Source organism: Callithrix jacchus, chromosome 8 (genome assembly GCF_049354715.1).
Source record: "Callithrix jacchus isolate 240 chromosome 8, calJac240_pri, whole genome shotgun sequence".
Taxonomy (NCBI): Eukaryota; Metazoa; Chordata; class Mammalia; order Primates; family Cebidae; genus Callithrix; species Callithrix jacchus.
The window spans coordinates 137,178,087-137,201,302 of NC_133509.1; the positions used below are offsets into that span (position 1 = coordinate 137,178,087).

General features: G+C 44.5%; 1 protein-coding gene across 15 annotated transcripts in view; it reads right to left on the bottom strand.

Annotated features, from left to right (window-relative positions):
• MOK (MOK protein kinase) overlaps nt 1–23,216 on the bottom strand; it is a 51,649-nt gene that overhangs the window by 19,107 nt on the left and 9,326 nt on the right. For 6 of the 15 annotated variants that reach the window (XM_078335788.1, XM_035261557.3, XM_035261551.3 and 3 more), the window contains exons 2-4: nt 21,595–21,709; nt 6,907–6,996; nt 4,349–4,419 (exon numbers count right to left, since the gene is read on the bottom strand). The exons of 4 other annotated variants lie outside the window; for them this stretch is intronic. In XM_078335788.1, coding sequence (XP_078191914.1) covers nt 4,349–4,419; nt 6,907–6,996; nt 21,595–21,709 — 276 coding nt within the window. Of the gene's footprint in view, nt 1–4,348; nt 4,420–6,906; nt 6,997–7,992; nt 8,054–21,594; nt 21,710–21,936; nt 22,144–23,216 lie in introns of those variants that run through there. 5 more of the 15 variants (XM_078335792.1, XM_078335790.1, XM_054240378.2 and 2 more) reach the window with 4 other exon arrangements.

Below are 23,216 nucleotides of genomic sequence, written 5' to 3' on the forward strand. Positions count from 1 at the left end.
GTGAGGGTGGAGAGAACCACGAACCAGCCACTCACTAAGGCAAATAAATTTTGTGTGTGTGTGTCAAGGTCTCATTCTGTTGCCCAGGCTGAAGTGCAGTGGTGCAATCATGGCTCACTGTAGCCTCCTGAGCAGCTGGATCTACAGGTGTGTGCCACCACACCTGGCTAATTGAAAAAAAATTTTTTTTTGTACAGACAGGGTCTCACTATGTTGCCCAGGCTAGTCTCGAACTCCTGTGCTCAAGTAATCCTCCCACCTTGGACTCCCAAAGAGTTAGGACTATACGCATGAGCCACTGCACCTGGCCCTATGAATTTAACTTGAATAGTTAAAACAGAGAGCAGAATCAGATACAGCTGTGTAAAAGAGTAGCTGCCTCTATAGAAAGATTATGATGGATACTTAACCTCTTTTACAGTTTTCCTTCATAAATTCCAAGACAGGCTTTCCTACTGCAGACGGCATGAGCCCAGAGCCATAAGCGCATATATCCAAATACACAAACCAGGATCGCTGATGACATGGCCATTCTCTATCCACCCCAATTACTAACTCACACCAAAGAAGAATCCAGGGACAATCTTCCAAAGTGAGTGGTAGACAAAACGCCTTCACCGTCCCTTCCCCAGGCTCCCACGCCACTCTTGCCTTCGTGGCACACCCACAGACTGGCTTACTCAGGACCCATCCCAACACCCCCATCTAGCACGGCAGGCCGGAAAGTCCAAACGACGTTCTTCAGGCTGCCTCGCAGCTGGGGGTTCCAGATGTGACTTGGGCTCTGCCTAAATGGGACCGCTTGGGAAAGACGCTTCAGGCCCAGGTATGGGGGCAGATGAGGGAGGGAAAGCATCCATTCTGAGGGCACAGATCACGCTGCCTCCTCACCCTGGCAGAGGCGGCCTTATTCCAGGCCTGGTCACTGCAGCAGCTTTATTCCGCAGAGCGCTGTCAGTGGCAGGGGCAGCAGCCTGATCATGGACAGCAGCTGTGAGAAGCGACTTCCAAGAGCCAAGCCCAGAGCCAGCTTCTGAAGAAGTCCTCCCAACGACTCTGGCAATCTATCTGTATCACAGTCATCCCTCTGCAGTTCATCAGAGAACAGGGGATGCTGTAGTTTCCAGCTGAAAGGGAGAACCGACACGCCCACTCCCAGCACATGTAGTCTTTAAATAGCAACTGGAGAATTCCTTCTAAAAAGGCACTACTTAAAGCACAGCCCATAAACTGATGCCAGGGGACTGCTTGTTACAGAATAACAGTTTAGAACCGTGTATAGCAACTTGACATGCTGCGCATCTAGGCATGTGTTCCCTTTTCTGGTCATTCATTTTTACTATACTTTATAAAAATTCTGGTCTGCAACGGATTAGAAATAAAACAACTGGTCTTCTGCGACAGTTATAGAAACACTGGTCTAAACACCAAATGAAAACGACCTCTCCCCTGCCTTAAAACCTGATAATGGCTTCCCATTGAACCTAGAATAACAAAAATTCCTACCCTAGCCCTACCAGCCTCATTGGTGGCTGCCTACTCCATTTCCCACAGCGCTCCTCCATGTCCTCCAGCCACATGGGTCTCTTCCCTCACAGTGGCCTCAGGGCCTTTGCACTGGCTGCCCTCTGCCTGAAGTACTCAATCCTCACCTCTCTAACACACTGACCTGTTTTAGTCGCTGACAGCCTTATCCCTGTCTGGAATTCTTGATCATGTTAACTGATATTCTTGATAATTTCTTCACTTGTTTCCTCTCTCTCCTCATCAAGTATGAGCTCCACATGGGTGGGAACTGTGTCTGTTGTGTTCCCTGTGTCCCTGCCTTTGGCATGTCACTGCAAATGAGACATCCTCTCCTGCGCCTGTCTAATTTCTACCACTCCTCCAGGGAAGCCTTACTTTCCTAGCCCACACCATCTCTGCCTCATCTGACACCTGTTCAACAGAGAAAATCACCCCAGCAGTTCCCTTTCTCTCGCATCACTTTCGTACAGTTTACGTGGACACTAGGCTATGTGCTCTTTCAGTATCAAAAACGTGCACCTGACAGGCTGCTTCTCCGTCTTCCCAGTCCTTGCCAGACTGTGCACAGTGCCATAAAGACAAGTACACAACTCAATAATGGCTGTGTGATCGTTCCCTTATTTCATTATTACCTCATTCTTTAGTCTTTAACGGTGCTCCCCAATATTCTAATAACCTAAGAGTGGCAATTTACATCATAAGAATGGTCATTCCGGTAGCAAAAGCCTTAGTGATGATTCAGTTTTCACTAAATCACTACCATCGTCCACAGCTGGTGCTCAGTGCCTTACATGAATAGAGGTACCTAATTACTGTTGATACGTGAGGCCGAGGCGAGTGGATCACCTGAGGTCTCGAGTTTGAGACCAGCCTGGCCAACACACAGCAACTTGCTGAAAATTGCCCCGTCTTGTTGAGTTATTCATTTATGTCTTTATTTTTTCTTGAGATAGAGTCTCGCTTCCATGTACAATCTGGAGTGCAGTGGCGCAATCTTGGCTCACTGCAACCCCTGCCTCCTAGGTTCAAGTGATTCTCCTGCCTCAGCCTCTCAAGTAGATGGGACTACAGGCACATGTCACCACGCCCAGCTTTTTCACATTTTTGGTACAGACATGGTTTCACTGATCCGCCAGGCTGGTCTTGAACCCTTGACCTCAAGCGATCCACCTGCCTCAGCCTCCCAAAGTGCTGGGATTGTAGGCACGAGCCACCACGCCCAGCCTTTATTTTTATTTTTTGAGACAGTCTCGCTCTGTTGCCCAGACTAGAGTCTAGTGGCACAATCTTGGCTCACTGCAATCTCCACCTCCTGGGTTCAAGCGATTCTCCTGCCTCAGCCTCCTGAGTAGCTGGCACTACAGGCACACACAACGCCCTGCTAATTTTTTATGTGTATTTTTAGTAAAGACAGGTTTTCACCATGTTGGTCAGGCTGGTCTTGAACTGACCTTAAGTGATCCACCTGCCTTGGCCTCCTAAAGTGCTAGGATTACAGGCATGAGCCACTGTGCTCGGCTTTATATACATCAACTTTTATGGATGTAGAAAAACCTGCTTACTGCTGGGTGTGGTGGCTCAGGCCTATAATCCTAGCACTTTGGGAGGCCACACGGTGAAACCCTGTCTCTACTAAAATACAAAAAAATGAGCTGGGCATAGAAGCATGCGCCTGTAGTCCCAGCTACTTGGGAGGCTGAGGCAGGAGAATTGCTAGAAACCAAGAGGCAGATGTTGCAGTGAGCCAGGGGTGCCACTGCACTCCAGCCTGGGCAACGGAGTGAGACTTGCCTACCTATGCTATTTATGTTGCTAGTGCTGTACTATCACACACATATTTTAAGTCACATATAAAACACATGAATATTGATATAATGCTTTTTTCCACTATCCAACTTCCTAAAAACAATTTTATTTGAACTCTTCATATTTATCTTCAACATCAGTGTTTTCTTCAGCACAAAAACAGTTTACTATCTACAAGTTTCCCACAGCACATCATCTTCAGTCTGGCCCAAAGTCTGAAATACGGCATCTAAATCATCTATGATGCTGTCACTAAAATTCGGTTCCAAGTCATAAACAGTCACTCATGTGACAGTAGGGCAGTTGTTTCTGTTTGTCTTCCAGGTATTATGCGATTTGTAGATCTAACACTTGCCGTGTTGCTTTCTTAGTGAAATATACAAGGTTCATTTGTCCTGACATCTAACACAACCATGAGGTCAGATCCCCAGGAACACTTTGCTTGATGTGGGCCAGCCAGCTCTCGCCTTTGCTCCTGTTCCCCTCAGGGACCTCCATACGTATCCCACACCAGCCCTGACTGAGGTCATCTCAGGCAAACATGCTCTCCTAAACAGTGCTTCATTGTTCAGAAGAAAGGAAATGAACGAGCACCCTGGAAAATGGCAGGAGCTTCCCTCACATGCAGGGGATGATTTTACAGGGAAAGCTCTGCCTTGGAGGCATGGAACAGAATGCTGAGCAACAGCAGATCCAGGGAGCAGAGAGGCCCCCCAAGCCAGCAGGCCTGCGCGCATGTGACCATGGCAGGGCTGGCTACCTGCTGCCTCCCGCCATCCTCGCCCAGACCTCATGCGCACCCAAAGGGCCTGGGGCTTCCTTTCTTGTCTGCAGCCGTGTTCTGAGTAGAAGGGCCATCAGGGAAGTGCCTCCCCGTGAGTGACGTGGCGCTGTACAGGGTATTATATATAACTATGGCACTATGAAGACTCATGATGTTGAGAACAGCTAAGCGTATATGAATTACAAGCCTTAAAAGAGCGCCTTAGATTAGCTTTCAAATTATTCTACGTACCTCGTATTAGCTCATAAATATTCATGTCCATAAGTTCACATATTAGTGCAAGAGAACCAGATTTTCTGTCACTGAAGAAGAAAGCAAGTTTTAAAAATAATTTTTCTTGCCTTAATCAGAAAATATAACTCAATATTTAATTCATTTGTAAACATTTCTAGCAAATGTAAGGCACTCCCACATGAAACACTACAGTGTACTTGCTAAAACAGTAAAGGCTTTGATTTTAAATCAGTATTTCAGGTACAATTAATAAAAATACGAGCAAAACCCAACTCTGAACAAAATTCTGAAAGTCGAGCCGGGCATGGTGGCACACGCCTGTAGTCCCAGCTACTCAGGAGGCTGAGGTGGGAGGATTGCTTGAGCCCAGGAATTCTGGGCTGTAGTGTGCTATGCCGATCGGGTGTCCACACTAAGTTCGGCATCAATATGGTGACTTCCCGGGAGCAGGGGACCACCAGGAGGCCTCAGGAGGGGTGAACCAGCTCAGGGCGGAAACGGAGCAGGTCAAAACTCCCCTACTGATCAGTAGTGGGATCGCGCCTGTGAATAGCCATTGCACTCCAGCCTGGGCAACATAGCGAGACCCTGTCTCTAAAAAAAATAAAATAAACAACAAAAAAAAGTAGAAAATAGATATATCTTCAAAATATACAATTAACTCTCAGCAGAAAGAAGAAAAAGATTAGGGAGTGGGCAAGCAAAACAATTAAAGAGGCCAGGCGCAGTGGTTCGGCCTGTAACCCCACTCTTTGGGAGGCTGAGGTGGTGGATCACTTCAGGTTAGGTATTTTGAGACCAGCCAGGCCAACAAAGTGAAACCCCATCTCTACGAAAAATACAAATATTGGCTGGGCATGGTGGCATGCCTGTAGTTACAGCTACTCGGGAGGCTGAGGCAGGAGAATTGCTTAAACCTGGGAGGTGGAGATTGCAATGAGCCAAGTTTGTGCCACTGTACTCCAGCCTGAGTGACAGTGTCTCGAGACCTTGTCACAAAAAAAAAAAAAAGAAAGAAAGAAAAAAAATTAATTCATGCTCCATGACTGCAAATTTAATTTTAATTTAGCTAAATTCCTTCCATGTAATTGAGATAAATCACAATGGGAGTAAAAACCAAAAACCAGTCAGGGGAAAAAGAGAAAAACGAGTCACATTATAAAGTGTGTGATATCCATGCTGACACAGAATGGGGCAGAGACTGCTGGCTGAGCCACCAACTTCTCCTGAGTTCAAGCAGGCCCTTAAAGGGCTCCCAGAGTCGTGAGCAGGAGCCTGTATCCCCAGACCTGCTCTCAGTGCCTCCAGTCTGGCTGGAAGGGGTCTCAGTTGTTAGGAGCCCCACGTGAGACTCTGGACAGAAGCACTTTGAAAAGGGTGTGGAAAGCGCGTGATGTGCATGCAGTGTTGAGACCACTGCATACAAACTGCAGTCTCCGGACCCGGCCCAAACTGACTTCTAAGAACGCTACAGGCCAGGAAGTCACACAGTTATAAAAAGACATTTCACTTTGAGTTTAAAACTGTTCCATCCTCTGATTAAAATTTAACTAGCAGTGCCTGGAGTTCCTTGGCCGATCTTACAGGCCAGCCTCCCTCAGAGGCACAGCGAAGCTTCGCCATCAAGGTGCCCCCTCTCAGAGTGGCGGTGCCCTTCTAGTCCACAGCGTCCCAAAATCCTGCAGCCTGACTCCCTGACTCAGCGGGGTCTGTAAGTGCAGCACAAAGCTGCCAGGAAGAAGGCTTCCCAGGCTCAGACAGGCACTGAGGGATAAGCTGTGCTCTGCCTTCTTGATTGATAAGTTTTATGGAAAGTATTCTATGATTAGAACAGAAGTGAAAAGTCCCCAGAAATGTTATCAATTATAGTAAGAAAGACTACAGGAGACCGTTCAGAAATGGCAACTGGCAAGGACAGAGTGAGAATGTACAATCCCTGAAATAACACAACAGTGCTTTCCCAGTAGGCCAAAATTCACACTCAAGTCCTCAGCAGCCTAACTGAGCTACAGGAAGACTACTGCATGACAGATGCTTTTATGATGTGGAGTCACCTAAATGAAACCATTTCCACATTAAGAATCAAATGCTGGCTGGGCGCGGTGGCTCCAGCCTGTAATCCCAGCACTTTGGGAGGCTGAGGTGGGCAGATCACCTGAGGTCAGGAGTTCGAGACCAACCTGGCTAACATGGTGAAACCCCATCTCTACTAAAAATACAAAAATTAGCCAGGTGTAATGGCTGGCACCTGTAATCCCAGCTACTCGGGAGGCTAAGGCAGGAGATTGCTTAAAACCAGGAGGTGGAGTTTGCAGTGAGCCAAGATTTCACCACTGCACTCCAGCCTGAGTGACAGAGAGAGTCTCAAAAAAAAAAAAAAAAGAGAGAATCAAATGCACATTTTCCCAAATTAAAATGTGATGAAGATGAAGTGAAAATGGTTACTCTCTGAGCTACAAACCAAAAATTCAAAATGTCTACCATGGTTTCCTTTCTTAACAAAGAGATTATTTTCATCAAATTTAGATAACTTTTCAAGCTCCAAATATACTTACAAAAGCACTTCATGCAACGTAAGAATGTTTGGGTGTGGATTCAGGCGCCTCAGTGCTTGGATCTCTCGTAGGCTGTTGACTTGATCGATACTATTGTGCAGGTAAAAATGGATAGCTCATTCACGATTTAGGTCAACTTCAAAATTAGTTACTTATTATCCAGGATCACAATTTTAAAACTCACAAGTATGTCAAGCAAGTTAATCAGGTGTTATTTCCCATTAGAAATTGAAGTTAAGCATACCTCATTGCTGCATTAAAAAAATCAAGGTTCTTATAGCTTAGAACATATGTTAAAATTTTTCCCATCTAAGATCCTGAAATAATACTAGGTAGCTTATTTTACATATTAACAAAAAGAATTAGACAATAAAAGGTATGATTAAATTTATTAACAAAATTAATAATAAAGATTTATTCTTCAGTTTATAGGTATACTATCTGAAAATGAGCATTTCGAAGTTCCAAGAGGAGACCCACCCCCTCCTTTTTTTTTTTTTTTTGAGACAGAGTCTCACTCTGTCATCCAGTCTGGAGTGCAGTGACACAATCATATCTCACTGGAGCCTCAACCTTCCAGGCTCAGGTGATCCTCCCACCTTAGCCTCCTCAGTAGCTGGGACCACAGGTCCATGCCAACTATACCCTGTCAAACTCCTGCATTCAAATGATCTGCCTGCCTCAGCCACCCAAAGTGCTAAGATTATAAGCATGAGCCAATGCGTCCAGCCTCCTTCTTATTTTTAATAACTTTTTTTTTCGATATCTTTCTCTTTTTTTGAAATGGAGTTTCCCTCTTGTTGCCCAGGCTGGAATGTAGTGGCACGATCTCAGCTCACTGCAACCTCCACCTCCCGGGTTCAAGTGATTCTCCTGTCTCGGTCTGCCAAGTAGCTGGAGTTAGTTGCAGGTGCACGCCACCACGCCTGGCTGATTTTTGTAATTTTAGTCAAGATGGGGTTTCGCCACGTTAGCCAGGCTGGTCTCAAACTCCTGACCTTAGGTAATCTACTCTCCTGTAATCCCAAAGTGCTGGGATTACAGATGTGAGCTACTGCACCCAGCCCTCTTTTCCATTTCACTCACCTGGTGACGAGCATTCTCTCGGCTTGTGTCTTATTGCAGGCTCTTCTTTATGAAGACTGCTCTGCCAATACAAATCATCCCAATACAGTGCAATCAGGCTCAAAGCCTGAGGCTGGCTGTCACTGCCCTCTAGACAGACCTCTTTTGAGAATGTCACTTACCACAGTGGGCCCATGGGGTCACACCCAGTTGAATAATTCAATTCACCAGAAATTTTCATCTCAGGGGCTCCAAAAGGAACTAACGTGGGACTATTTTTTCAACTGGCAAATTCTGTTCTATCAACTTTTCACATATAGTGGAAAGCTCAACATTTTGTGTTTGAAGAGTAGTTATACCCAGTAGTATTCGCGTAGTTTTAAATCAGTATGGCTGAGGCCAGGCGTGGTCACTCATGCCTATAATCCCGGCACTTTGGGAGGCCTAGGTGAGCGAATTGCCTGAGGCCAGGAGTTCCAGACCAGCCTGGTCAACATGGTGAAACTAAAATACAAAAAAAACCACTAAAAATACAAAAATTAGCCAAGGGCAGTGGCACGTGCCTGTAATCCCAGCTACTTGGAGGCTGAGGCAGGAGAACTGCTTGAATCCAGGAGGCGGAGGTTGCAGTGAACAGAGATTGTGCCATGGCACTCCAGCCTGGGTGAGAGTGAGACTCCATCCAAAATATAAATAAGTAAATAAATGAGGCTGAATATTTTAAGTCACTCTCATGTTAGCCAACAAATAGAAGCCTGACATTTAAGAAGAGCCTGGAAATAGAATAGCCTCCAGAGTCTAAGAATATTTCTGACTAGAAGTTATAGCCCCCATTTTCATTACTAGACTGTATTTCCTCCCTCACATGCAAGTTGTTATTCAAAATGTTAGCAACTCGCACCCCAGGTCCACAACCAAATCAGAAAAGACCCAGTCCACCATGCTGGAGCCAGGTCCTCGAGGTGGCCAGAACCAGGGAGTGCTGAACAGGGGGCCCAGGCGACACTCCGGACAGCAGCTATTTACCAATGAATACGAATCATTCGATATTCTACAATGCACAGAACAGAAAAAAAAAATTCCAGACCAAAATGCCAAGAGTGTTGATATAGAGAAATCCTGCTTCAGGTAGAAAGAACAAAAGCTAACAGGCTAGCAGCAGTTCTAAGTTTTGAACACCCTGTCTGAAAAACTTAGTTTTTACAACTAGGAAGCCGAACAGCCTTGTGATTTGGACCAATATCCACTCTTCTCATCTGTAACAGAAAAACCGGTCATCACACCCCCGAAACATATGTTGCTTATTACAGACAGGCCTCTTTCATGTCTCCACAGGCATTCTCTGAGAAATAAGGAACTAAGACAAACATCTAGAAAGGCACGTTTCCCTGGATGACTGCTACAAACAACAGTGCTTCATAACATTCAAATCAACTCTGTCCCCACTTTTAAAACCATGAAAAAAATCTAAAAAATACTGGAAGTAACCACTTTTCTTTGCCTTTGAGTTGCTCTGAATTTTGTGGTCAGGTAACATTCAGTTTGTTTATTGTTCTGTTGGAAACAAAATACCACAGAATTGAATATAAGAAGCATGTAGGCAGCCTTTGCTCCAAAAAAACCAAGAGGACATTTACCGTAATTGGAATTTTTCTACAAATGGAACAAATTATGATTATCAGGACTCAGACTTTTAAAAAAAATTTAAAAGATCAGCCAGGCACAGTGGCTCATGCCTGTAATCCCAGCACTTTGGGAAGCCGAGGTGGGTGGATCACAAGGTCAGATATTCAAGACCAGCCTGGCCAACACAGTGAAACCATCTCTATTAAAAATACAAAAAAATTAGCCAGGCGTGGTGGCGGGAGCCTGTAATCGCAGCTACTAGGGAGGCTGAGGCCAGAGGTCGCAGTGAGTCTAGATCATGCCACCGCATTCCAGCCTGGGTGACAGTGCATGACTCCGTCTCAAAAAAAAAAAAAAAAAAATTAAAGATCAATTATGAAATATCAACATTTCATATTATTGGATGAATTTTATGGAAAACAAATTCATCTAACAAGTACAATCTATATCAAGAAAGTCCTCAATTAAAGCAATGGCTATATTACTATTAGACAAAGTAGACTGCAAAATAAGGAAGATTACTACTCAGGATTTCATGATGATAAAAAAGGCTCTAAACATAAGGAAGCAATGACAACTGTAAATGTGTATGTGCTAAATAAAATCGTTTTTTTGTTTCGAGACGGAGTCTTGTTCTGTCATCCAGGCTAGAGTGCAGTGGCGTGATATCAGCAACCTCCATCTCCCAGGTGCAAGTGATTCTCCTGCCTCACCCTCCTCAGTAGCTGGGATTACAGGTGCCTACCTTCACTCCAGGCTATTTTTGTATTTTTAGTAGAGACAAGGTTTCATCATGTTGGTCAGGCTGGTCTCAAACTCCTAACCTCAGGTGATCCACCTCACCTTGGCCTCCCAAAGTGCTGGGATTATAGGCATGAGCCACGGCACCCAGACCTTTTTTTCTTTTTGAGATGGAGTCTTGCTCTGTTGCCCAGGCTGGAGTGCAGTGGAGCAATCTTGGTTCACTGTAATCTCCATCTCCCAAGTTCAAGTGATTCTCCTGCCTCAGCCTCCCAAGCAGCTGAGATTACAGGCACCTGCCACCACAACTAGCAAATTCTTGTATTTTTAGTAGAGACAGGGTTTCACCACATTGGCCAGGCTGGTCTCATACTCCTGACTTCAAGTGATCCACCAACCACAGCTTCCCAAAGTGCTGGGATTACAGGCATGAGCCACTGTGCCTGGCCTAAATAAGAGAATTTTAATATACATAAAGGACAAGTTGACAGAACTGAAGAAAAAGATGAAGATTTTAGCATTCTACTCCCGTAACTGAACAATCTTTCAAAAAAAATCAGTAAAGATACAGAAGATCCTAACAGCATTATTAACTACCTGTTCTAATTGACATTTATAGAACAGTACATTCAAAAACTGTATGTAAAATATTTTTTCAAGTATATATGGAACATTCATCCATAGAGATAATGTGTTGAAGCATAAGGTAAGTCTCGATACATTCCAAAAGACTGAAAACAGAACATGTTCTCTGATCACAATGGATTAAATCAGAAATCAGTAACAGTAAGCTATCCAGAAGAGTCTCAAAAATTTGGAAATTAAACAATAAAAAAGAAATCACATGGGAAATCAGAAAATATTTCAAACCAAATAAAGCACAACATAGAGAAATGTACGAGTTGGCCGGGCGCAGTGGCTCACGCCTGTAATCCCAGCACTTTGGGAGGCCGAGGCAGGTGGATCACGAGGTCAAGAGATCGAAACCATCCTGGTCAACATGGTGAAACCCCGTCTCTACTAAAGATACAAAAAATTAGCTGGTCATGGTGGCACGTGCCTGTAATCCCAGCTACTCGGGAGGCTGAGGCGGGAGAATTGCCTGAACCCAGGAGGTGGAGGTTGCGGTGAGCCGAGATCGGGCCATTGCACTCCAGCCTGGGTAACAAGAGCGAAACTCCATCTCAAAAAAAAAAGAAATGTACGAGTTGTACATTTACACATTATGTGTAAATACTAAATGAAGTATCTAGGCCGGGAACGGTGGCTCATGCCTGTAATCCCAGCACTTTGGGAGGCCAACGCGGGTGGATCACGAGGTCAAGAGATAGAGACCATCCTGGTCAACATGGTGAAACCCCATCTCTAGCTGGGCATCATGGCGCGTGCCTGTAATCCCAGCTACTCGCGAGGCTGAGGCAGGAGAATTGCCTGAACCCAGGAGGCAGAGGTTGCGGTGAGCCGAGATCGGGCCATTGCACTCTAGCCTGGGTAACAAGAGCAAAACTCCATCTCAAAAAAAAAAAAAAAAAAAAAGAAATGTACGAGTTGCAGCTAAAACAGGGTTTAGAAAGATATTTATGTGTAAATACTAAATGAAGAAAGGGTTAAAATCAAGTATCTAAATGTCCCCCTTGGCCGGGCACAGTCGCTCACGCCTGCAATCCCAGCACTTTGGGAGGCTGAAGCAGGTGGATCACTTGAGATCAGGAGTTTGATACCAGCCTGGCCAACATGATCAAACCCCGCCTCTAATAAAAATTAGCTAGGCATGGTGACACGTGCCTGTAATCCTAGCTACTTGAGAGGCTTGGGCAGGAGAATTGCTTGAACCTGGGAGGCGAAGGTTGCAGTGAGCCAAGATCCGAGGCAGGTGGATCACCTGAGGTCAGAATTTCGAGACCAGCCTGGCCAACATGAGGAAACCACGTCTTTACTAAACATACAAAAATTAGCTGGGCATGGTGACATGCGCCTGTATTCCTAGCTACTGGGGAGGCTGAGGCAGGAGAACTGCTTGAACCTGTGAACCTGGAAGGCAGAGGTTGCAATGAACCAAGATTACCCCATTGCACTCCAGCCTGGACAACAAGAGTAAAACTCCATCTCAAAAACAAAAACATAGCTGAAACTAAAGCAAACAAATAAATGGAGAGATGGTTACACCATGTTCATGAGTTGCAAAGTTCAATATTGCTAAGATATGCATTCTTGGCTGGGAGTGGTGGCTCACGCCTGTAATCCCAGCACTTTGGGAGGCTGAGGCAGGTGGATCAGGAGGTCAGGAGATTCAGACCATCCTGGCCAACATGGTGAAACCCCATCTCTACTAAAAATACGAAAGTTAGCCGGGTATGCTGGTAGCCACCTATAGTCCCATCTCCTCAGGAGCCTGAGGCAGGAGAATTGCTTGAACCCAGGAGGCGGAGGTTGCACTGAGCTGCGATCATGCCACTGCACTCCAGCCTGGGCGACATGGCAAAACTCTGTCTCAAAAAAAAAAGACATATGCATTCTCTCCCAAATTGAACTATAGATTCAATACAACCCTATTCATAATCCCAATATACCTGGCTAATTTTTGTATTTTTAGTTGAGACAGGGTTTTACCATGTTGCCCAGGCTGGTCTTGAACTCCTCTGGGCTCAAGTGATCAGCCCACTTCAGCCTACCAAAGTGCTGGGATTACAGGTGTGAGACATCATGCCTGGGCTGTTTTATTTTTTAATAGAATTGGTGAGCTATACTCCTACAATCCTCACAGAAAAAAAAAAAATTGAGCTGATTCTAAAATGTATATGGATGTAAAAGGACTTAGAGTAGGTAAAATTGTCTTTGAAAAGATGAAGAGTCAGATCCTGGCAGCCAGGGCTTCGGGAGCCCCAGAACCGGGATAAGAAAAAAAAAAAAAAGAAAAGATGAAGAAAGTTGGCAGACTTATCGTATCTGACTTCAAAATTTACTGTTTAAGCTACATTAATCAAAACAGTATGGTATTGGCATAACAACAGTCAAGGAGAGCAATGAAACAGAATAGAGTCCGAAACAGACCTTATTTTTGCAGTCAATTAACTTTTGACAAAATAACCCACTAAGGGCAAGGAAAGTCTTTTTTTAACAACTGATGTTGGAACAACTGAATATTCATTTGGGGGAAAAAATGATGCTTGATCCCTACTGCACACCATTCACAAAAATTAATTTAAGATGGATCACAGAGCTAAATATAAAAAGTTAAAATGATAAAGCTTTTAGAAGAAAATATAGGACAATATATTCACAACCTGGAAGTAGGCAAAAATTTATTCTAAGAAAGCAGAGAACAATAGCCATAAAAAATTCCATAAGTTGGACTTCACTGACATTAAAAAACTTTAGCACATAAAAAGATCCCATAAAGAAAATGGACAGGCAAACCACAGACTTGGAGAAACTAATTGCAAAACATATCTGATCAAAGACTTCTATACAGAATATATAAAGAACTCCCAAACACACAAGCAATCTAATTTTTAAAATTAGTTTTTCTTTTTTTCTTCCTTAGGATGGCTTATTTCTTAAGGTCTAAATTTTTGGCCAGGAGCCAAGACCAGCCTGACCAACATGGTGAAACCCTGTCTTTAATTAAAAAAAAAAAAAAAAAAAAAGTCTAAATTTTTAAAGGGGCAAAAACTTGGACAGACAATTCATAAATGAAGATACATGAATGGCCAATAGGTACATGATTAAGGGCTCATGATCATTAGTCAACAGGGAAGTAGAAATTAAAACTACCATTAGATAATTCTACACAATCATCAGAATGGCTTAAACTTAAAAGACTAACAGCATCAAATGCTGGTGAGGATATGGAGCAACTGGAATTTACTTCTTTGCCAGTGGTAGTGTAAAAAGCTACAATCACTTTGATAAAAGGCTTGTCAGTTTCTTATAAAGTTAAAAATATACCTACCCTTTGATCCAGTGATTGTTTCTAGTAACTGCCTAAGAAAAAAATGAAAACATATATGTACAAGTAGAATTTTTTTTTTTTTTTTTTGAGACGGAGTTTCGCCGTTGTTACCCAGGCTGGAGGGCAATGGCACGATCTCGGCTCACCGCAACCTCCGTCTCCTGGGTTCAGGCAATTCTCCTGCCTCAGCCTCCTGAGTAGCTGGGATTACAGGCACGCGCCACCATGCCCAGCTAATTTTTGTATTTTTAGTAGAGATGGGGTTTCACCGTGTTGACCAGGATGGTCTCGATCTCTTGACCTCGTGATCCACCTGCCTCGGCCTCCCAAAGTGCTGGGATTACAGGCTTGAGCCACCACGCCCAGCTGTAGTACAAGTAGAATTTCTATATTTCTTTTGTTGTTTTTTTGAGACAGAGCCTTGCTCTGTCACCTAGGCTAGGGAGTGCAGTGGTGTGATCATGGCTCATTGCAGCCTCAATTTCCCAGGCTCAAGCAATGCTCCCATCTCAGCCTCCCAAGTAGCTAGGACTACAAGAGTGAGCCACTATACCCTGGTTTTTTTTTTTTTTCTGTAGAGACAGTCTCACTATGTTGCCCAGCCTGGTCTCAAACTCCAGGGCTAAAGCAATCCTTGTGCCTCAGCCTCCCAAAGTGCTGGGATTACAGAAGCAGCCACCACGCCCAGCCTAAGAAGTCAAATTTCACAGCAGCTTTATTCATGGTAGCCCAAAACTGGAAACTATCCAAAGTCCATTAACAGGAAAACGGATAAACAAATTGTGTTGTAGTCACAGATTATAAGGAACATTGCTCAGCATTAAAAAGGCATAAACTGGCCAGGTGTGGTAGTTCACATCTATAATCCCAGCACTTTGGGAGGCCAAGGCGGGTGGATCACCTGAGGTCAGGAGTTTGAGACCAGACTAGACAGCAAAACCCCATCTCTACTAAAAATATAAAAATTAGCCAGCCGTGGTGGCCCAGGACTGTGGTCCCAGCTACTCAGGAGGTTGAGGTAGGAGAATCGCTTGAACCCGGGAGGCAGAGGTTACAGTGAGCTGAGATTGTGCCACTGCACTCCAGCCCAGGCAACAGAGCAAGACTCCTCAAAAAAAAAAAAAAAGGGAGCGGGGGGCATAAACCAAAAAACAGTGAGGATGAATCTGACAAGACATAATGCTGAGGAGCTGGACACAAGAGCACATACTGTGAAATTCCATTTAATATGAATTTCCAGAAAAGGATAACAAAAAACCAGACTAGTGACTGCCCGGGATGGCAGCGGGCAACTTGCTAAGAAGGAACATGGAAGAACTTTCTACGGTTACATTCATGTTCCACATCTTGATTACATGAAAATATCTATTTGCCAAATGTATACAGACAAACAACATACACTTCAAGGTATATAAATTTAACCTTTCAAAAAAAACTGAATAATGTTATAGATTGCACGTTTATGTCCTCCAAAATTCGTAAGTTGAAACCCTAAACCCCTAATGGGATCACATGAGGAGATGGGGGTTTGGGGAGGTAATCAGAGCGCATCGCATCAGTGCTCTGAGAAGAAACACCAGAAAGACTGTGGAGAACTTGCGTCTTCTCTCTCTCTGCCATCCGTCATTTGAGGACACAGCAAGAAGACGGCTGCCTGCAAGCCCTCGCCAGACAACTAATCTTGTACTTAACAGCCTCCAGAACTGTAAGGAATAAATGTCTGCTGTTTAAGCCATGCAGGATATGGTATAATTTGTTACAGCAGCCCAAACTACATGGAGACATGTAATAATGACCAAGCAGAAGAAGTATACTGCGTGGAGGTACAGATTAAATAAAAATCACAGGGTTGCTGGTTCTGGCTGCTGGGTGCCTAGGGTTAATTACTGTTCATTTTGTACCTGTTTGAGGTTTTTCATATTATATTCTTTTTAAGTTAAAAAAAAAAAGGCTTTTAGAGACACTCATTAGTTTCTTGCCTTTGTTTTTATTCATAACCTTACACAGCAGTCTTTTTATTTTTGTAAAAGTAATTTGAGGACTGCTTAGAGGTATGACTTGAGAAAAATCAGTACCACATCTAGACCTGACGGGGGCATCAGGGTCTGCAGCTGGGAGGAATGGTGGGAAGCTCACCAGCTCCGGACCTACACAGACCTGGGCTCAGACTCAGCTCTACGGCTTGCCAGTTGGGCAGCAATGGGCCAGGTGGGGAGCTCGATCTCTGCAAACTTCCATCCCCTAGTCTGAAGATATAACAATGCATCTTCCTCCCAGGGCTTCAGTGAGGATTCAGTGACAGGCACAGAATTCACCTGGTACTGTTGGTGACACCAGATCCGGACTGAACCACTGTGTAATCCATTTTACTATTATTTTCTCACTTCCATCTGCAAACCAGTCTTCAAGCTCTCCTAACTTGTACTGTCTCTCATAGAAAAACGGATTTACATAGCAAGTCACTTTATCTCGTGTGCCAGCACCGCACCAAGTGCTTTATCTGCCTTATTTAATTTCACCCTCACAGCAATCTTACAGGTACATACTGTGGTTATCCCCGCTGCATAGATAAAGAAACAGAGGCACAGAGAAATTAAGGAATTGTCCAAGATCACATTAACTAAAGTGACAGAGCTGCTGGTTCTGATCTTTGGAGTCAGAGCTAGCAACCCTACGCTGAACCCTAGGTTCAGAAGACTTGTGCCAGTGTCACTGCCTCGGGGCACAGAGAGATCCTACAAATACCAAGACTAGGGATTTTTTTTTTTAAACAGACTCATTCCATTTCTTCTATTTCCAGAGGAAAAATGTAGACTAAAAGCATAGCAAAAAAGAACTGTTTTTTGTTGTTGTTGTTTGAGACAGGGTCTTGCTCTGTTGCCCAGGCTGGGTGGCACAACCACGGCTCACTGCAACCTCAACCTCAACTTCCAGGGCTCAAGCAATCCCCCCACTTCAGCCTCCTGAGTATCTAGGACTACAGGCACCACCACTATGCCCAGCTAATTTTCGTATTTCTGTTTTTGGGAGAGCGGGGGTTTTGCCGTGTCCCCCTGGCTGGTCCCACCTTGGCCTCCCAAAGTGCTGGGATTACAGGTGTGAGCCACTGCGCCCAAAGACAGCCTATTCTTGACTGTGTATTCTCAGTGAGTACTGGAGGAGGAGAATTCTGAGGATACACGAGAAGAGACGCGCAGAGCGCTCGGTTCTGTCAAGGCCTCAGGCAACCAAGTAACTTCCTTATTTCTAACTGAGGCCCTGAGTGACCCAGAAGGCAAACAGTCCTCAGGAGTGAAAGTGCCCTCCCCGCCACGATACTAATGTGTTATGTGTATTTTTTTTTTTTTTTTTTTTTTTTTACCTTTCCTTAACTTCATATTAACTAAAATTTCTGCAAAGGCCATCCTTTTCTAGTTCAATTAAAGCAGAGGAAAGGGGCAGAAGTTAACACTGGAGAGGGTACGGGCTAGAGGCTCAAACACCAACCTCATTCTGCCCAAGTGACTCAGTGTGACTTTGTGCTGTTAGTGCCTCACATTCCTCACGCCACCTACACAACCGAGCAAGATGACTCTGAGAATTCATTTATACAATGATTAGTAAACGGAGATGGATTTGTGTGTGTGCTGTTACCCAAGGGACACGGTTTCCTGGTGGGAAAGTACATCCTGGGTCTGCTCACTGCCAAATCCATCACACAACAAAAGTGCCTGGTCCACCTGAGTTGTGGCTTCCTTGTCAAGGAAGGCAGAAGGAGATAGGGTCTCACTCGTCACCCAGGCTGGAGTTCAGTGGCACAAACACAGCTCATTACAGTGTCACCTTCCTGGGTTCAAGGGATCCCCCACTTCAGCCTCCCAAGCAGCTGGGACCACAGGCACACACCACCACGCCCAGCTGCTTCAAAAAAATTTTTTTGTGGAGACAGAGTTTCCCTTTGTTGCCCAGGCTGGTCTCAAACTCCTGGGCTCAAGCAATCCTACCACCTTGGTCTCCCAACGAGCTGGGATTACAGGCATGAGCCATCATGCCAAGCCAAACTATGGGATGTGTTCTAATCAACTGCTTTTAAAGTTAAGGTAACAGGTTCGACACGGTGGCTCAGGCTTGTAATCCCAACACTTTGGGAGGCCAAGGCAGGCGGATCATGAGGTCAGGAGTTTGAGACCAGCCTGCCAACATGGTGAAACCCCATCTCTACTAAATATACAAAAAAATTAGCTGAGTGTGGTGGCATATGCCTGTAATATCAGCTATTCAGGAGGCTGAGGCAGGAGAATCGCTTGAACCCAGGAGGCAGAAGTTGCAGTGAGCTGAGATCGCACCACTGCACTCCAGCCTGGGTGACAGAGTGAGACTCCATCTCAATAAAAAAGTTAAAGGCAAAGAACATAAGTTGTTTTTGAAATACAATGAATGATTACACATAGAGTAAGGAAGGCCACTATCCACTGCACATTTACCATGTGCCCCACCTTGTTAGTTTCCTGTTCATTCCTTTGTTTTGTCCTCAGGTACTCACTACAAGGAAGCTAAGATTCAAGTGGACCAGGTGTGTGAGGAATCTAGCAGATGGTAGGTCCACGATGTGCTTCACCACTGGGAAACCATGTCCCTTAGGTAACCGCACACACAATCTTCCCAGGGATGAGAAGGACCTTCAATAAACTGAGCGTTCTTCACCCCCCAGAGGACTATTCCTTAGAACATTCTAAACTTCTTTGATAGAGGCTAGACCCAGTGGCTCACATCTGTAATCCCAGCACTTTGGGAAGCCAAGGCAAGTGGATCACTTTGAGCTTAAGGGTTTGAGACCAGCCTCGACATGGCGAGACCTTGTCTCTAGAAAAATTAGGCTGGGTGTGGTGGCTCATACCTGTAATCCCAGCACTCTAGGAGCCCAAGATGGGCAGGTCACTTGAGGTCAGGTCTGAGACCAGCCTCTCCAACATGATGAAACCCTGTTTCTATTAAAAATACAAAAATTAGCTGAGTATGGTGACACACGCCTGTAGTCTCAGGTACTGGAGAGGCTGAGGCTGGAGAATCGCTTGAGCCCCAGAAGAGGAGGTTGCAGTGAACTGAGATCACACCACTGTACTACAGGGCTGGACCCTGTCTCAAAAAAAAAAAAAAAAAAAAAAAGCATCACACCCTGCTGTTCAAAGTCCTGCACTGGCAATTTTGGATCAAAAGGTGGCTGTTTAAGAAAATCTGTTCTTTCTTTTCTTCAATTTTTTGTAGACTTAGGGTCTTGTTATATTGCCCAGACTGATCTTGAACTCCTGAGCACAAGCGATCCTCCTGCCTCAGCCTCCTAAGTAGCTGGAATTTCAGGTGTGAGCCACAGCACACAGCTATCTGCTCTTTAGATATGGGCTAATCAGTGCACAGTTGTCTGCTCTTTAGATATGGGCTAATCAGTACACCGTGCATCAAATTCCCTCTCACCAGTGGTTTACAAGTAAAGATGGAGTCAGGGAAAGATCAAGAAACACAGAGAATGCAGAATGCATAGAGAGGAACAAGTACTAGAAGAGAAAGAGCAGAACACTTGGTGGCTTCAGAATCTTCCTAGTGGTAGGTAAACTGCCATATGCATTGAGCAGTGAAGAACAACGACTTGCCTTAGCAGAATCTAGACTCACACCTGGCTCTGCCCACCCAGTGATGTAGAAAAAATGCCAAATACCTCACATCTCTAAGCACCTATCCTCATGTGCAGAACAAGGATGATAACAACTCTATCCAGACGTCATGAGGATGAAATTACTATTCTTGGCCAGGTGTGGTGACTCACACCTATAATTCCAGCACTTTGGGAGGCTGAGGCCCAGGAGTTCGAGGTCAGCTTGGGTAACACAGTGAGACCCCATCTGTATTTTAAAAGTTAACTTATTAAGTAATTTAAAAATGAAGGCTGGACCGGACATGGTAGTTCATGCCTGTAATCCCAGAACCCTGGGAGGATGAGGTGGGTGGATCATCTGAGGTCAGGAGTTCAAGACCAGCCTGGCCAACATGGTAAAAACCCCATCTCTGTTGAAAATACAAAAATTAGCCAGGTGTGGTGGCATGCACCTATCATCCCAACTACTCAGGACGTTGAGGCTGAAGAACTGCTGGAACCCAGGAGGCAGAGGCTATAGTGAGCCGAGATCGTGCCACTGCACTCCAGCCTGGGCAACAGAACAAGACTCCATCTCAAAAATCAAATAAAGTAAAATAAAAAATGAAGGCAGGGTATGGTGGCTCAGGCTGAGCACAATGGCTCTGGTTGGGCACAGCAGCTCATGCCTGTATTCACAGCATTTATATTATATTAATATAATATTAATATATTAATTTATTATTAGTTAAATTGCAAGGACCTCTAACACATTTAGACTAAGGTTGCTTTTATAGAAGTCCAACACATGGCCAGGCATGGTGGCTCATGCCTGCAATCCCAGCCCTTTGGGAGGCTGAGGCAAGCAGATACCTTGAGGTCTGAGGTCAGGAGTTTGAGACCAGCCTGGGTAATGTGGTGAAACCCTGTCTCTATAAAAAATACAAAAATTAATTGGGTGTTTGGTGTGCTCCCGTGGTCCCAGCTACTCAGGAGACTGAGTGGGAAGATCACTTAAGCCTGGGAGGTGGAAGTTGCAGTGAGCCAAGATTGAGCACTCAAGCCTCAATGACAGAGTGAGACCCTGTCTCAAAAAGAAAAAATAAAAAACCCACAAAAATAAACAAAACCGGCCGGGCGCAGTGGCTCACGCCTATAATCCCAGCACTTTGGGAAGCCAAGGCAGGGGATCACTTGAGGTCAGGAGTTCAAGACTGGCCAACACGATGAAACCCTGTCTCTACAAAAATTAGCCAGGCACGGGCGAGTGCCTGTAATCCCAGCTACTTGGGAGGCTGAAGCAGGAGAATTGCTTGAACCTGGGAGTTGGAGGTTGCAATGAGCTGAGATTGCCCCATTGTAGTTCAGCCTGGGGGACAGAGTGAGACTCCATCTCAAAAAAAAAAAAGAAATCCAACACATATATAACTTTTAAGAACACACAAACTGTTTAAGGTGAGGCACACTTTTAAAACAAAATTTTTTGTGGCCACAGATTACTGCTATTACAGTAAGCCTAGATATGAGTAAATTCTGGTATGATAAACATAACATTAGCATGTAACCCTCGCTGCCCAAAGAAACTGATTGTATCTTACATACTGTTAATGAACAAACTTTCTCTGCTAATATTAAGTCGCCGTTCTGAACTGCACTCTGGATCTGTTCGGTGCTAAGTACCTCTCTGACGGCCTACCTTTCAAAGCGCTGCTTCATTTGTTTACATGCATAGTAGTTTCCATCTCTCAGGCTTTGCATCTTCATAACTTCAGAAAACGTTCCCTCTCCTATTTTGCCAATTGCTTTATAGTCTATAAACAAAAGTGATTACAAAAATAAAATGTTATTTATGCATATATTTGTATTAACTTCTAGACAGCAAAGTTTTTATCTGTAAGAGAATTTAACGGCAATATACTGAGAATTGTTTTCCTATCTTTGGAAGGTTCAGTGGTCCTCTCAACTTTAGGGGAAGCTGGAACAAAGCAGCATTTCCTCCCAGTCTGTGCCCTCCCTTGTACAGCAGGAACCACCTTACCTGGATCCTGGCCAGTGAGGAGAGGCTCAGCTACCCGATACCCTACAAGATTCAGAAAGCAGAGGAGCAGCAGAGGTGGAATTCTTCCCCAGGGGTGGGCACAAGTGTGGGCTTAGGCTCCAGGCTGATGTCACATTGTTCCAGCAGCCTAGTCCAAGGACTCTCCTGAAATTCACCTTCCCCGGTCCCACAGAGGGCCCAGCTGATCTGCAACCAAATTGTAAATTCTTACACTTCCTAATTTTCTAAAAGCTAACAGCAACTTTCCCTGGCTTTGCGGCCACCACACTACCCCCAGCCCTGACAATGGTTCTGTAAGCCTCTAGTTCACTATGTTAAATGCCTTCCTGTTTGAAATACCTAGGACAGTTTCCGTTGTCCTGACCAAACCCTGACTGACAACAAATGAGCACCTTGATGTGGGGTAGTGCTGTGAACAAACATCTAAAATATGTGAGTCTGGCTTATTGGTCAGATGGCAAAATGCCAGAGCCTGGCATATTATGACGAAATATCGTCGGCTTGAAGGAATGCCTGCATTCACTGCTGCCTTTCACGAACCAAATATCCACTGAGCCTGCTGGCCCAGGGAAAGTGGTGGGAAGAGTCAGAATGATGGAGTACATTGAATCTACTGACTGTCTTAGCAAGCGATTCCAAGACAAAGATAAGTACAGGCAAGAATGACTACACTACTTTTCAAGCAGGAATGGAAGGAATAAGTAAACTCTAGAGAGTAAAAGTCTCACCAGTTGTAAAAGCTTCTACAGCCCAAATAATTGGAAAGTAAGACTGCAAAAGCCTTGGCAGAGAACAGTCCATGAGCCTTCTCCGTTATACACACGGCTCATCCTTGTAGCAGAGATCAGAGAAAGGCAGTTACCTTCAGGCATCTGTTTCAGAAGGAAGCTCCTATAAACAAAGATGGAATTCACAGTGCCGCAAAAGTAAGAATGTCAGACTCAAATATCCAATATCAAGGAAATGCCCTGACAAGCTATGAAACAGGCACAGACTGAAATGTTACGTAATTCTTAATAATGATGCTTTCAAATAATATTTCATGACATGGGAAAATGTTCAGCCATGATTTCATGTTAAGTGAAAAACAGGATGATAATGATCATACATTTGACACCTGCATAGAAAAAGACCGAATATCAACATGTAACATTTTTAAAGCATCTATGTCTGAGTGGGACTGAAGGTGATTTACATCTTCTTCATTATAATTCTCTTCATTTTTCTTTCTTTTTTTTACATCTCCTTTTTGAATTAAT